General features: G+C 30.6%; 1 protein-coding gene across 1 annotated transcript in view; it reads left to right on the forward strand.

The window, feature by feature from the left end:
- LOC114335546 (G protein-coupled receptor kinase 1) overlaps nucleotides 1-17692 on the forward strand; it is a 972615-nt gene that overhangs the window by 230572 nt on the left and 724351 nt on the right. Inside the window, exon 2 of the mRNA XM_050659707.1 lies at nucleotides 14406-14482. Coding sequence (XP_050515664.1) covers nucleotides 14406-14482 — 77 coding nt within the window. The remainder of the gene's footprint in view (nucleotides 1-14405; nucleotides 14483-17692) is intronic.

A 17692-nucleotide genomic window follows, 5' to 3' on the forward strand; every position in this document is an offset into this window, starting at 1 on the left:
TGAATTTTTATTTTGGTGTTTTTGGTGTAAATTTAAAATCTTTTAAGTTATAGAGCAAAAATTGAAAAAAACACGATTTTCGGGCGCCATTGTGTTTATAAAGAAAGTAGCACACTATCTGCGGACTTTGCATATCTATATTATTATTAATATATATGTTACAGTTCAAGTTGATTCTCAGTTAGAGTTGACTCCAACTAGTTGGAGTCAACTCCAACTGAAACGAGCAGTAAAAGTTGATTTTAAAAATTTAAATCAACTTTTACTAGTTGGAGTTGACTCTTCCTGGATCGATTCAGTAAATGTTGATTATACGAGAATCTCAAGTGCATTTTTGATGAGTGTGCGTTTCTTTGTTTTGACCGTTTCAACTACTTATTAGTATAGTCTGTAACGTCGCCCCCGTTAGGTAAATTATTCTGATTCGATTTTTTGCACAAACTTACTCAAAGAAATATGTATAGTTTAAGTAACCAATATAGTGAAACGGGTCAGATTTGTAAGTCCTGCTAGTTCCCCTTTAATATAGTTCGGAGGCTGGTTGTTTTTTCTGGTGATTAAATATGTAATTAAAAATATTTATTTTTACTTAGATATACCGTTAAAGCAGGACATATCGTATGTACTAAAATTAATTATTAATTAATTAATTAATCTCAAATTAAACAACATTTTACACTCCATTATCGAGCTTTAAATCACACACCTATACTCCAGTAAGACATACTACTGAACTAAAAGTTTTGTAAAACTTGTAAATGTCTGAGGGGACCGATTATGTGGGTGTGAAAAACAGATGTCATCAAACGAACCGCCTCTTAAAACATCTTTGACAAAGAATACCAAATTTTGCCGACCTTAAAGCTGTTTCACAATATAAATTTCTCGAACTATACATCCGTATAACAATCCTTATAACAAATACACAGGGTGTCACGCGGTACCGCGGTCGAAAAATTGTTTAACCAATTTTTGTTAACCAAATTCACAAAAATAATTTTTATCTACTCTATCTCATATTATGTAAAGCAGCGGTTCTCAATCTGTGGTACATGTACCACCGGTGGTACATATCATTATTTGCGGTGGTACACAAAACACACAAAAACTTAAAATAGTAGTACATAATAAGTCTTGATTATACAATCTAAAAATATAGAAATATAATAAAAGAAACTTTAGATGGTACATGACTCAAAAAGATTGGGAACCGCTGATGTAAAGGTTTTATTGTGTGAAAATTGTAAATATAGATAGCAGTACATGAAGGGTTTAAAGTGTGTCTGAAGTAACAATCTATTTGGTATGAATATAATTGCGAAACACTACAGAATTTTACTTTTTGACATAAATTTTATTAATAATAATATAAATTTTGTTCAATATTTTTAATAATTAAAGTAAATAAATTTTAATTTCACTCAAATAAATAATCGATTGCTGCCATTGACCACTTACATTCAATCTCGCTTAATTTGATTAATAATCGCGGCAGGTAAAGTAACATTCTTCTTTCAATACAACAAAGTGTTACTTTACTGCCGAAAATGAGGGCAAATGAGTACAATAATGAATGATTTTAGTGAACTCAGAAACTAAAAAAAATCAAAGATTAAAGCTACCTCTATAAGATCCTGAAGAAATTTTTGTCATTATTTCATTAATAAGATATTATTTTTAATTATCAACAATGAGCGCTAAGCGTGTACTGAGGCGGCCGTCAATGTGAGTGCGAGTGAGATTCACCATTGGACGGCCGGAATGGTGCATCTCTTTAGCACTCACCATTGACGGCCGCCTAATACGCACTTAGCGCTCATTGTTAATAATTATAGATAAAGCTTAGTAATAAAATAGTGACAAAAAATTTCTGCTGGATCTTGTAGAGGGGGCTATAAACTTTGATTTGGTCACTTTCTGATTTTCATAATAATGGATTTTAACCGAGTTATTAAGCCTTGAAAATGACTATTTTCGCATTTTTCAAATTTTAAATCGCGTATAACTCGACAAAAATCACAAAATACCTTTTTTGCTCAGAATAACCCAAATGATCTAAAAAAAATTACTCGAAATAAAAAAATTATTTTTGTGAATTTGTCTAAAAAAATTGTTTAAACAATTTATCGATCAAGGTACTGCCTGGCACCCAGTAGATTTGTTATAAGGACCTTTTTTTTAGTAAGTTTGTGCAAAAAATTCTAATCGGAGTAATTTACCTAACGGGGGCGACGATACAGCTTAGACTAATTTGAACATATTCAGTAACATTTAATTTCTAGAATCGGCTGTTTGTGTGAATCAGAATCAACTTTTACTAAATTGCATTGGGAAGAGTATACTTTTCCTAGTTGGAGTCTACTTTTACTAGTAAATGTTGAATATAAATCTTCATTTTATATTTATAATCAACTTTTACTGAAACCAGCCGTTAGAGTTGACTCCAACTAGTTGGAGTCAACTCCAACTGGATAATCAACTTGAACTGTAACATATACAATCATAAGATTCGATTCCGGCAATAAAATTGCTGGTAAGTAACTTTTCCCAAAAATGGCTTATTCTCCGATAATCTGCCCACACTAGTAATGATCTTCAGAAACATTATGAAGCTTGTTTGTAACGTCATGGTGCAAATTTTGAACATGTATTATAACAATTAATTCATAAATATATTTTTTTATATTCGTTACTTGCACTTTTTATCAATTTTATGTGACCTAGCAACCACCAAAATTAATATCCTCGTTACTAACTATTCTTTGATGATCATGTTAAGTCCTCATTAAATTTATTGTAGTTTTTATCTCACATTTTTGCCTTGATGACACAAATTAAAAACACGAGAAGCTCCTTTAGCTGCTTTTCCGTGTGCCTAATATTTCAATTTCATCCCACTATTTCAATTAGCACCTAAAACATATTTTTAATACGAAAAAGATAAAAAGAAGTAATAATACGAGTTCAAACACGAGTTTTACTTCAAAAGGTGAAATGAAAAGAGGTCTAACAATACAATGTACAGCTTACAATTTCTATTTCAGAATAATTTTGATAGAAAGGTATATTTTCTTTGATTAAAATTAAATTGAAAAGGAAGGTACATAATTAGAATATATATGGTTCTGGAGTTACTTCCGTGTAGCATTTTTAGCGTGTAGCTATATTTTTTGTATAATTAAAAATATTGACGTGTGAATTTATAGCTCAAAAATAGTTTATAACGATGAGGCCGTCGTCACCTTCTCTGTATGATAGAGCTCACACCAGAAACCTACCCCTACCATCGATGTATGCTGGAATGCCGGCTAAAAGGACAAAAGAACAATCTACAGAGCTTTAAGATTGATCCGGAATGTTGATCTGATAAGAACTTCTACCCCCAGGTCGCTGAGTACTGATCAGAGGCCACCGTCCGTTCCTCGTACCTGCGATCGAGTATTGATCAATCGCTTCTGTTGCTCGCCTGGATCGAGTATTGATTTTTTGCTTTCGTCCCACCTCTCGCCTAGGTGGTGTACTGATCGGCCGTTCTCTCGCTCTTAGGATATGAACTGAAGATCGTCCTTTGTAATACCCATCCTAACGCCACTTATTTTCCTTTCACCAGCATCGACGTCGGACAACTAGACATCAAGAAAATTCTAAGAACGCAAGTAACAGAACAACTAATAGGTTATTTCGGATATCAAAAGTGAATAACCATTTTCAATTTCGTTGCAAAACGAAAATACAGCCGAACCATAATTCTAGTCCAATCAGGGAGTGCAGCAAGCACCTCTACCGGTTTCGAAACTTATTAGTCTCTCATCAGGAGGCACATATGCTGCTCTCTCTGATCCAACCAAAACAAACCCCAGCGTGCAGTCCCGGATTGCAACGAACGAAACGGCATAGATGCCCTAGCGGCATCATCAATGATTTTCAATTCTGTAAAGTGCATTAGATAGGTACAGTGTCTTTTTATACAAAAATCATAGTTATTCTTATGTATCGTAATTATTGTGGTTTTTATAGCGACCGTAAATTTTTAATTAACAATTCAATTGTTGCTAAACTCTTCATTCAATTTCCATCGGCTTATGGAATTATAATCTAGGCGAAAAGATATTTTATATTACCAAGTTATTTAATTATTAATGAATAATTACTTATCTAAAATTTTAGTTGAAAATTAAAGATTTTGTTGGAAAAACCACGCATTTTCCGGGGAAAATTTTCGTCGAAGTAAATCGGGAAAAACACGTCTTTATGCAGAATTTAATTACGGTTAATTTTTATTTGGGTGTTTTTGCTGTAAAGTTCAAATCTTTGGACTTATAGAGCAAAAAGTGAAAAAAACACGATTTTCGGGCGCCATTTTGTTTATAAAAAAAGTAGCACACTATCTGCGGACTTTGCATACCTATATTATTAATATATACAATCATAAGATTCGATTCCAGTAATAAAATTGCTGGTAAATAACTTTTCCTTGTATTTTGCTAATTAGCTCAGAGTAACATTCACCTAGGGAGGTGAAGCCCTAGGGAGGTGAAAGTAACATTCACCTAGCACAAACCAGGAGGAGTAAACTAAAAAGACAGATTCACACCCAAGAAAGTCACTAGAAAAATCGCCAAATACATCTTCTTTTTTGGTTGATCATATCGGCTTTCGACGATAATCCATACATATTATATTATGCTAATACGTCACTAAAGAATTCTAAAACAACTGTTTTTTATATAAAAAAAAGTAGATCAAAAATCTAAAAATTAAAGGAACAATGCAAAAAACACAAACAATCGCCAACATAACTTAATTAACCTATAAAATGACAGAATGTCAAAATTTCGTAAATGTCATTAGTGTCAAAATTTCGTAACAGTGGAGTAAACTTGCCTGAGGTTGGACCAATTACAAACGAGCATTACGGCGCGGTTAATTTGAATTATTCCTCTTGGTTAAAAAACAGACCATAGTTACTGTTCTTACGATGTCAGTTGGACCAGTATAAAAACAAAATTCGACACCGATTGTCGGCAACGTTTGTAAAACATAGGCGGCGCAATAGAAATTAATGAGTAAACTTTTATTTTTAAATTATGGTTCATAATTTGTTAAACAGTAATAATGTTGTTAATTGTTCACATTTCTTTATGAAATTGACACCAAAGATAATTAAAAATACATAATACAAATGAAATTTAACGTGCTTATTAATTTGAGAACTAAAGAAATAAGACTACACTTTGAATATACACATAAAATACATGAAAACGAACAATTCGTCTTCCAGTCGAATTGTCTTAATTCATGACTAATGGAGAGATCACTTTTACTACTGCATAGTATTTTTACTACAAAAGCGATATTACGTAGGTCAAAATTTTTGACGTAAGAGAACTGTCAAAACATTAGAATGTGACTCTTCATTATATCCATGTTTATAATAAACATGGCAATAATGAAAATTTACATTCTAATGTTTTGACAGTTTTCTTACGTCAAAAATTTTGACCTACGTAATATCGCTTTTGTAGTAAAAATACTATAGGTACATGGGACATATTTTTGACAAGTTGAAATATATCACTATCCGTGTGTTCAGAACTTGATTCGACACTTGTTGTGTTTATAACTACCACACCAGTATTGGAAAAGAAGTGAAAGGCGCAATTTACACAACAGTTATCAGACCAATAATCACATAAATACGCGGCAGAAACACGACTTGATACAGAAAGGACAGAAAGAATGCTACAAACAGCAGAGATGAAAATACTTTGAAAAATCGATGGGATATGGGAAGAGCTAGAAGTGCAGATATACGACAGATATGCAAGGTGGACAACATTAATAACTGGGTAAAAAGCAGAAGAGTATAATGGAACAACTACATGAGCCAAATGACAAAAAACAAAGTAGTAAGGACGGCGAGAGACGGTTCCCCAATAGGAAGACGGTCAGTTAGGTCTGTATGCCGCGTATGAAAAAAAAAGTTGATTAATAGTAAGCTGAAAATTTGTTATTAGCTTAAACGATGTCTAGTCGGATAAACTGTGATATATGAGAACACTGTAACAGGGGCAGTTTTAATTGTGGAACAGGTTAAAAATTTGGAACGGTCAGACTTAAACTCTCCGAACAGAGATTAAACTCTCATGCAAAAATCAGACTGCTATTTATCACCTGTCATAATTCCTGTCATTTGACATATTCTACATGTTCCACTCATTAAAACGCCCATTTGGTGATAAATAGTAGGCTGATTTTTGCATGAGAGTTTAATCTCTGTTCGGAGAGTTTAAGTCTGTTCTGTCGGACAAAATACATGTGCCGTTTTCGTGGTCTGGCCGTTCCAAATTTTTAACCTGTTCCACAATTAAAACTTCCCCTGTTCCAGTGTTCCCATATATCAAAGTTTCTCCAACTAGACACCCTTAAGCTATTAAAAAATTTTCAGCTTGACAACTTACTGGAGGCACATTGAAAAACAGACAGTCATGTCTACACAAGAAGAAGAAGAAGGAAAAGAAGAAGAAGACATTAATATTGGTGACAAAGCAAGATAATATTTTTATTTTACTTGAACATGAGCTACACAATGTTTCCAAATGTCACTTTTGACTTGTAAGGATATAATATATTGTATTAAAACAGAAAATAGTGAAGAATTACAAAGAATTATGGAAGCACTAGATAGTGAATCGACAAAGATGGGACTGAACATCGCTTACAGTAAAACAAAAGCCATGACCAATTAACAAAGGAGAACCAATAATTACAGTGGCACAAACAAGAATAAAGCAAGTAAAAGAGATATTCTAGGACAAATCACTAAATTAAATAAAAAAAATCAGACCGAAGAAATAAAAAAAAAATAATAAGATTGGCCTGGGCATCACTCGGAAAACTGTCTTTTATTCTAAAGAAAAAAAAATACCCCCAATACCTAAAATCAAGAGTCTTCAATCAATGTACACTCCCTCTCCTCATATATGGCTCTTAGACATGGACACATACAAAGGAAAATATGGAAAAAATAAAAATATGAAACGTGAAAAATTCCATTAATTCCATTATCCAATCAGCGGACTGAGCAAATTGACGTCATTAAATCTCGCATAATATATGGGACATCCTGTATAAACAATACAGTTATTAAAATTTAAAATTGATCATTAAAAGTATATAATACTTACAAATGCAATTTAATGTGCTTATTCATTTTTTAAGTACTAAAGAAATGAGACAAAAAATGTATTATAAAAATAAAATAATTGTAAGTTATGACGACGACACTGTTTATTTAGTGTTTATATTGCTTGCCGCCTTTGAAACATGAGAAGGTATTTTGACCAGATAACGATATGATTTGAGCCTAAGCACTTCCGAACAATTTGACCAATTACTCTTCAGTATTGCCCAATAAGATACGTTAGAAAGTAATAAGCCACACCCGCGTCCATGTGGACTAATACAAGGAGTGATCAATTTTGAAGTAAGCAAATGTTTATATGGTTTATCTTTATTTCTATGCTCTTCGTAGAATTACTGACCGGACCCCAAAAATGCTTCTGGTCCAACTGACATCGTAAGAACTGTACATAAATATTATCTTTTTACTTATAGGTGTAGTAAAAAACGACAAACAAGTAGGCCTTTAAGTTTTTTCGAAAACAATAAATCAATCAAGGTGATTGTTCAAATGGAGAAATAAATTATTTAATTGGTAGTTAACATAATCATAAACAAGCACTCCATCCCATTTTTATAGCCTATTGAAATAACATTGCCACCTTATAAAAAGACGCCGACGTTTTTTGTCTTCTTAATATTACCTAATACAAAAGTTGTAAACATATAGTATTAACTAGACGTATTATTTGTTAATATGGTTTAAAACAATTTAATATAATATATAAAAAAGACCACATAATAAAATAATAATAACAAAAAAAATAAATAAATGAAAAAAATAGAAACACAAAGAAAAAGAAGAAAAATAACAAAAAAAAAAAGAAAAAAATGTATGTGTACTTATCTATAAAAATATAGTCTAAGATACCTATATAAGGTCGATTTGCACCGATCTGTTTAATGGATAAAAATTATTAGATATGTAATTTAGCATGTTAACAATTACAAAAAACAAGGATTGTCCGATCTAATCTTGTTCTAACTATAATAATTAATAAAAAATTAAAAAAATATATTTTTTATAAATTAAAAAAAAAATTGGAAAAGACTGCAAGACTTGTACACACTTCTGAATAGGTCAAAACGGCAAACAGGTGTATGTTTTCAAAAAACTTTTGATAGTGTGTAAAAAATATATTTTATATCAGCTAAGTACTTTCAACACATAACGTGCCATCATCAGAGCTTCCTAAAAGGACATATTAAGATAAAATTTTTTTCATATAAAAAATGAGTGTAAAACTTACGTCCTCTTAAAATACCTTCATAGAAGAGCAATTGCTTAACAACACAACAAAACACATGAATACTGGGCAAAAGCCACAGATATAGGGTAATAACCCTTTACAGTGAATAGAATCACATCTAAATTCTTTTATTAAATTATAAAGACAACATGGCTGAGTCAGACCATTTTGAGCCCACGTGAACAGCAGATCAGCTGAGGAAGACTGTCATTTATTAAAATGGTAAAGAAGGAACTACAATCTTATGCGACCTCTATATTCATAAATATTAATTAAAAAATTGAAAATGACTAAAAAGCCATGTATAGGTTAAATGAATTTAAAGTTAAGATACTAAATTTTAAAGTTAAAATTTTCAAAAGATTACTATTATTACTATTGAAGTGAAATGTTAACGTGTATATTATAAGTTATCAAAATTCTTCCAAAAACAAAACTGTTATAGTTCGACCAAGTGTAGAAGAAGTTAGATGAAATCAAACCTAGGAGAAATATCTTTTGACAAGCTCAGAGTTCGAAAGCTGTTATTTAAAAAAAAAAAATTTTAAAAATCGTATTGATTAATTCAGACAAATAATAAATATTTATTTGTTTAAAAAATATGTAAAAAATTAACGAAAACTCAAGAATACCTAAAAGTAATGTTCAAAAAACTTTCATAAATTGTTGGGTATACTGTATACTAAACCAAAATTATTAAAGAAATTTCTTAAAAATAGGATCAAATTTACAATTTAATTGAATTTGGGTGTTAACACAGTTTTGAGGGTTTCTTTTCATTTCTCTACTTATTTCTAGATCTTCTAGTAGATTCATTTTGGTATAGTTATTATTAGGTATGCTGTGTAAGATCCTACTATCTCTTTGTGGACTAAAGCTATGTTTCGATGCATGTAAATGATGACCAAAGCTAGATTTATCGATTTTTGACAGATGCTCTTTGATGCGAGTATCCAAAGGTCGCATCGTTCTACCCACGTAAGTCACAGGGCATTCACCACATGACAATTTATAAATGCCACTTTTTGCAAGTTTTTTTAATTTTGTCTTTAGTATGAGAGAAAATTGACTTGATGTTATCTTTGCATTTAAATGAAAGTTTTAAGTTAGGGATGTTATTTAAGATTTTTGCTATATTGTCTGAAGGATAACCTATGTATGATATAGATCTATACATAACAGCTGAGTTGGAGTTGTCTGGGGTCGCAATATAAGCTAGAGATCTGTTTCTTTTATTCCTTAATTTGTTGAGAATGTTATCAACCAAAGTAGGGGAGTAACCGTTACTATGTGCAAGTTGTTTAATAATATCCAATTCAGAAGTAAAATTTGTATCTGATAATGGTAAGGTAAGTAAACGATGGATATAGCAATAAAAAGAAGACATCTTCTGTTGAAAAGGATGATTCGAAGAACTAGGGATAGTATGGTCAGTCTGAGTTGGTTTTCTAAAGACTGAAAAACTTAATTTGTTCTCTATTCTAGTCAATGTTAAGTCTAGAAAATTAATAGAATTGTTAGACTCTGTTTCTAAAGTGAAAGTTATGGCTGGATGTAAATTATTGAGTGAAACTAGAATATTTTCTGCATCTGAGGAATTTCCTTCTATAATAGCCAACACATCATCCACATATCTAAACCAATACAAGATTTTTTGTAAAGGATTGTGATTTGAAGATAATAATTTGATAATAATAGTTTGATACCCATTTGATTACATTTGAAATGAAAAGAAACCCTCAAAACTGTGTTAACACCCAAATTCAATTAAATTGTAAATTTGATCCTATTTTTAAGAAATTTCTTTAATAATTTTGGTTTAGTATACAGTATACCCAACAATTTATGAAAGTTTTTTGAACATTACTTTTAGGTATTCTTGAGTTTTCGTTAATTTTTTACATATTTTTTAAACAAATAAATATTTGTTATTTGTCTGAATTAATCAATACGATTTTTAAATTTTTTTTTTTTTTAAATAACAGCTTTCGAACTCTGAGCTTGTCAAATGATATTTCTCCTAGGTTTGATTTCATCTAACTTCTTCTACACTTGGTCAAACTATAACAGTTTTGTTTTTGGAAGAATTTTGATAACTTATAATATACACGTTAACATTTCACTTCAATAGTAATAATAGTAATCTTTTGAAAATTTTAACTTTAAAATTTAGTATCTTAACTTTAAATTCATTTAACCTATACATGGCTTTTTAGTCATTTTCAATTTTTTAATTAATATTTATGAATATAGAGGTCGCATAAGATTGTAGTTCCTTCTTTACCATTTTAATAAATGACAGTCTTCCTCAGCTGATCTGCTGTTCACGTGGGCTCAAAATGGTCTGACTCAGCCATGTTGTCTTTATAATTTAATAAAATAATTTAGATGTGATTCTATTCACTGTAAAGGGTTATTACCCTATATCTGTGGCTTTTGCCCAGTATTCATGTGTTTTGTTGTGTTGTTAAGCAATTGCTCTTCTATGAAGGTATTTTAAGAGGACGTAAGTTTTTCACTCATTTTTTATATGTAAAATTTTTTATCTTAATATGTCCTTTTAGGAAGCTCTGATGATGGCACGTTATGTGTTGAAAGTACTTAGCTGATATAAAATATATTTTTTACACACTATCAAAAGTTTTTTGAAAACATACACCTGTTTGCCGTTTTGACCTAAAATAAAATTGACCCGGGCAGATATTATTTCAGATTTTTTAGGTCATTCTAAACAAAAAACGCCTTTTGTAATTTTTCTCTAAAGTTGATCGTTTTCTAGTTATAAACAATTTAAAACTGAAAAAAGAACGAGATATGACGATTTTCAAGACTCAAAACTATAAGTATAAAATATCATTTTTGAAATTACGCAGTACCTAAATTCAAGTTCAAACCTTATTCTATTAGTTCTTGATAAGTCTTTTGGATTTATTTCATTATGAGACATTGTTTTTTAGTTGTTAATACCCGTCTCCCCATAAGAAACCTTCCTTATTAACAATAAAAAAAATATGTTTTAGAATAAAACATGGCTAAAATTCTTATTGAGACCTGATAGAAAAAAGTTTGAACTTGAATTTATGTAGGTATGTACTTGATGATTACAAAAATGATATTTTTTACTTGTGTTTTTGAGCCTTGAAAATTGTCATCTTTCGTTCTTTTTTTAGTTTTAAATTGTTTATAACTCGAAAACTACCAACTTTAGAGAAAAATTACAAAACACCTTTTTTGTTAAGAATGATCCAAAAAATCTGAAATAATATCTGACCGGGTCGAAATTTTTGTTTTAATTCATAAAAAATGTCATTTTTAATTATTAATTAATTATAGTTAGAACAAGATTAATCGGGAAACCTTTGTTTTTTGTAATTGTTAAATTAATGTTTAGTAATGCTAAATTACATGTCCAATAATTTTTATTTTATCCATTAAACAGATCGGTGCAAGTCGACCTTATATCGAATCCTCTACTATAATATTGTAGTAACTTACCTATGTTATGAAATAAGAAATTTATGACTATGAATCTGCAATCAATCACAAACACATCTGGCTAATTTTCTCTGCCAAATCCATTTTTTAGTAAAAAAAATAATAAATATTGATCTAAAGAAAGTTGGAAATGCTGGAAAGGTATTATAAATGTTTAAAAAATAGCGATTTTATAGAATCTAATTTATTTTATAGATATTATTTATACATAAATAGCAATTATCTAGAATGAACGAATTAGTTTTTATATTTTTTATATTCATATTTATATAATAAAAATAATCGATAAGATAAAGAAAAGATATTTTTGTTTATGAAAGCCGTTGAAAATCTGAAGGCCAACGAATTTGCAAATTAGATACATTAAAAAATTAGAAATAAAAATTATTTAAATTTAATCTAAATATAAATTAATTAAATAATATTTAAATAAATTAAAAATCAATTTGCCAAAAGTACAATAAAACTTGTGCAAAATTTAAAGTGCCTTCGTGTTTGAGGCAGGTATTGTTAGTTGTCAAACTACTTATAAGAAAGCGAAGTATTTCTATAATTTTGATGTTTCAATAATTTCCAAATTAACACAACTGCATTAAACAAGAGAAATATTACGGTGCTCAAAAATGTAGCACAAAGTGGATACGATATATCTATTATTAGCAACGTGTATGTATGAGTTATAATAGTTATTTGTACAGAGCTTGGATTTATAGGAAGCAAAAAATCTTGCTATAACAAGGACACAAATATTTCGGATATGCCTTACTAGTACTTTCGCCAGGGGGGTACAACGGCCTCCTTAATTCAGATGGACTTACCCAAGTTTTTTTATGTATTTTGACCCGTAGAACACGATTTTTTTGGGTAACAGTTGATCTGGATGTCGATAAGATTGTTATAAACAAAGAACTTTTTTCGCAAAACAAAACATTATTTTGTATGCTTTGGGTGATTCTCAGCAAAAAATGGTATTACAAGTTTTTTTCTTAGGATGCATAGTTTTCGAGATAAACGCGGTTGAACTTTCAAAAAATCGAAAAAGTGAAATTTTTGAACCAGAATAACTTTTGATTTAAAAATAAAATAGCAATTCTGCTTACTGCATTTGAAAATTCAAGTTAAATTGTATTGGTTTTGATTATTTGCATTGCTAAAAATTAAGTTTTTATTTGTTAAACAAAGCCATAAACACATAGTGTTTACCGTGCCCAATGCATGCGTTTTAATGTACGTAATCTACGTAGAAATTGTCTGTATGCGCGCCTACTCGTTCGATTTCAAATGAGAAATGCATTGAAAACATCATTCAATCACTATGTGTTTATAGCTTTGTTTAACAATAAAAAAAATAATTTTTAGCAATGAAAGTAATCAAAACCGATAGAATTTGACTTGCACTTTCAAATGCGGTAAGCAGAATTGCTATTTTATTTTTCAATCAAAAGTTATTCGGGTTCAAAAATTGCAATTTTTCGATTTTTTTAAAGTTCAACCGCGTTTATCTCGAAAACTGTGCATCGTACGAAAAAACTTGTAAGAACATTTTTTGCTTAGAATGACCCAAAAAATACAAAAAAATGTTTTGTTTTGCGAAAAATCGCTGTTATGTGATTCCTTAAGTTCTTTGTTTATAACAATCTTATCGACATCCGGATCGACTGTTACCCAAAAAATTCGTGTTCTACGGGTCAAAATACATAAAAAAAAACTTGGGTAAGTCCATCTGAATTAAGGAGGCCGTTGTACCCCCACTGGCGACAGGACTATACGAGCAGTCTGCCGCTAAGCATACAGGCAGTGGTTGGTGCGATATAGGCGCTACAAATCTTTATTTAAAATTAATACTGTTTTTAGCAAGATAGAAACCACATATCCTTGTCAAAATATTCTTGCTTGTATTTCAAGGTTTAAAGATAATAAAACTTTTTGTAGAGTTCGAATTCATTTAGTTGTTTTTACGTAAAAAAATCCAAAAATCACTAAGGTAGCTTTGTAACAAAAATTGTGAATAACTCGAAAAGGAAGTATTTTTTGAAAAAATACCCAGAGAGAAAAGGTGTTTATTTCGATTAGGTACGTCGAAAACTAATACCGAAAGGATTCGGTGAAATTGTTTTTTTATATTAATTATATGCTAATAGAGAGATATCGAAACCGTCGTTTGGTAATAAAAGATCCTTTATTTTGACACTTTTGACATATAAGCATGGTTATTTATGTCAAAATAAAGGATCTTTTATTAAAGGACGATGTTAAATAGGGTTTCGATATCTCTCTAATAACAATTTCTGGCCCAATTGTAACAATAAAAAAAATACATTTAAATATAGAAAAATATATAGAATTGTGAATTGATTTTGTTAACTATCATTTTTGGGTATTCTTACTTATTATTTTTACTTATTTACCTCATTCTTGACTTCTATATTTCAGGATCTGAATTTTTGTACCCGTAAATGACTTTCTTTTTTGTTTCAGCGTTCGGAGTGTCATGCACAAGTACCTGGAAAAGAAGAATGAAGTAAATTTCGACAAAATCTTTCATCAGACATTAGGTGAGTTGACTATTTACAGTTGTAATTCCCCGTTTATAATGTGTGTGTATGCATCTAGAGCAGAGGTTCCCAACCAATGTGCCTGAAGTCTCTGTAGGTGTTCCGCGAAATTCACATAACAATACATTATGATTATACTCATAATAGAGATTATTTACCCAAGTGTGCCGTGGCTGAACGAGTTTTTAAGTTAGTGTGCCTCAAACTAAAAAAGTTGGGAACCGCTGATCTAGAGCCTTGGGCCCATGAGGCCTGTTGAGCTGAGCTATATATGCATCTAGAGATCTCTTGGTGAGTCGCTTTGGGCTTTGATGCCCCGGATTTCAATAGAAACTTCTTTATTATTATAGATAGATACTTCATGACGCCAGCGGCGCCGTTTATTTAGAATCTCGTTAACCAAAAATGAATTTATTCCATAATTATGCTCCTCGCTATATATTGACATCTTTCTAACGTTAATAACTATTAAACTATCATTAATAATTGTAAATTGTTTAAAAATAATTCATTATCAACATATTTTTTAAATGCAAATATAATGTATTTAATAGTATTTACTTCCTATGTTTTATTAATACGTAGTATTCATTTCCTAGAACCTTATATGCGCCACTTGTCACAATATTTCATAAGTCTTCAAGTAAACCCAATATTTACTTCCCACGAGTCTACAATCTACAATGTTTTCATCTCTTGTATATCATAATCATAACTAGACCTGGATCCCGCGTACCAAAAAAAGTTTATTACTAGCAAGCTCAAAATTTGTTAATAGCTTAACGGTGTGTAGTCAGACAAACTTTGATGTATAGGAACACTAGAACAGGGAAGTTTTAATTGTAGAACGTGAACGTGATTTAATTGTGTAACGTGATTTTAATTGTGGAACGTGTCATCTTGACCCGTTTATGATTATGAAATCTAGCAAGTTGTTTTTAAGTTTATTCAATAGCCAACGTTATATTATAATATATTAAAAAATGTGTGCCCGACAAATATGTTGGGCATTTTAATAAGTCTGACACGTAGAACATGTCAAATGACAGACATTATGTTGGTGGTAAATAGCAGTCTGATTTTTGCATGAGAGTTTAAGGTGATACAGTAGAGATCAACAGGTAGCCAAAACCCGTTCCAAGATTGCGGCTGTAGTTTTGAATATTTTTTTGAGATATTTGGCACACGTATTCATAATATAATAAAGAATGGCGGTACAGAGCCCAATTTGAAAAATATATTAATATGTGGAAATTACTCTGTAATTAAATAAAATATTAAAAAAACGAGCCTGTACCGCCATTAAGAAGAACAAAAAAAATACACTTTCTTCAAATAAACTTTTTTATCCGATGCCTAGATTTTGTGTCATTTTGGAACTACTAATGAAATAAAAAATTTTAGTAGTTCCAAAATGACACAAAATCTAGGCATCGGATAAAAAAGTTTATTTGAAGAAAGTGTATTTTTTTGTTCTTCTTAATGGCGGTACAAGCTCGTTTTTTTAATATTGTATTTAATTACAGAGTAATTTCCACATATTAACATATTTTTCAAATTGGGCTCTGTACCGCCATTCTTTATTATATTACGAATACGTGTGCCAAATATCTCGAAAAAATATTCAAAATTACAGCCGCAATCTTGGAACGCGTTTTCGCTACCTGTTGATCGCTACTGTTTTCTCTTAACGAAATGGTAACAAATCAATTGAAAGTTCTGCCCGACAAAATACATGGGACGTTTTCGTAGTCTAACGTTCGAAACCTGTAACCGTAACCTGTTCCACAATTAAAACTTCCCCTGTTCCAGTGTTCTCGTACATCAAAGTTTGTTCGACTAGACACCATTAAGCTATTAACAAATTTTCAGCTTGCTATTAATAAACTTTTTTTTGGTACGCGGGATCCAGGCCTAATATAACGTTCTATCTCAGATAAACCTACAATGAAATACTTAGCGGACTCCGTGATGCATTGATGTTTGTTCAGTGATTTATTTAATTGGAAGAAATTACATTAATACTCGCGTGCTACTCATTTCAAACAAACCTTGATAATGGAATGAATCACGTTTTTTATGGAAATAATTATTGATATCAGTTAATGGAAAACGTCACAGAAAATGGTAAGAAAGAATTGCAAGGAACTAAAATACAAATATTATTTATTATACATATATTGTTATGATCCGCAAATGTAGTAAAATTAAAAAGACACTGAGAAAAGGAAGAATGACCAAAAATTCTTAAAAGTGATATGGATTTCATATTATGGACTAGACGGGTAAAATGAAAAATTTAGAATATTAGTTAGAAAGAAATGCATAAGAAACAATTTTTTTCACCTACCTCTACCGAAAGTATACTTTTCCGGACCCGATTGTAGGGAGCAAAGTTGTACTTTTCCTCCCTAGGAAGGAAAAGTAAAAGTGACGTCATAGTATTTTATTCATGAAATATAACTTATTGACGCCCCGTACAATATCTATTTTCTATTACGTAAGTATCTATACATTTTAACGTTTATTTAAAAACACTCTGTATTTTGCAGAATGGTAAAAAACAGTAAATTGTTATTCTGATTTAACAATGTTTACATTAATAATTTCACTTATATTTGACAGTTGACAGTTATATTGTACCTACTTGTTAGTTTTAGTTCTAATAAATTTTGTTATTTAGTTACATAAATAAATTAAGTAAAAATGAAAAAATGACTTATAATTTGAGGAAGGTGGAAAAACCATATGTATAACATGGGAGTAAAGTGCCTTTTCCTCCCTTGAATGATTACCCTCCGCTACGCGTCGGGCAGTAAACTTCATTCTCGGAGGAAAACTAGCACTTTCCTCCCTTGTTATATAAATAGCTATTGTTTTGTAGCAAATGTTATTAGACCGGGCTGTATCGTAGCCCCCGCTAGCGAAATTATTCCGATTCGATTTTTTTGCACAAACTTACTCAAAAAGAGGTCCTTATAACATATACACAGGGTGCCGGGCGGTGCCGTGGTCGAAAAATTGTTAAAACAATTTTTTCTAAACAAATTCACAAAAATTATTTTTTCATTTCGAACAATATTTTTTTAGATAATCTGGGTCATTCTGAGCAAAAAAGGTCTCTTGTTATTTTTCTCTAAAATTGATTGTTGTCGAGTTATATGCATTTTCAAGGCTGAATATCTCGATTAAAAATTATTTTATGACATT

Source organism: Diabrotica virgifera, chromosome 8 (genome assembly GCF_917563875.1).
Source record: "Diabrotica virgifera virgifera chromosome 8, PGI_DIABVI_V3a".
Taxonomy (NCBI): domain Eukaryota; kingdom Metazoa; phylum Arthropoda; class Insecta; order Coleoptera; family Chrysomelidae; genus Diabrotica; species Diabrotica virgifera.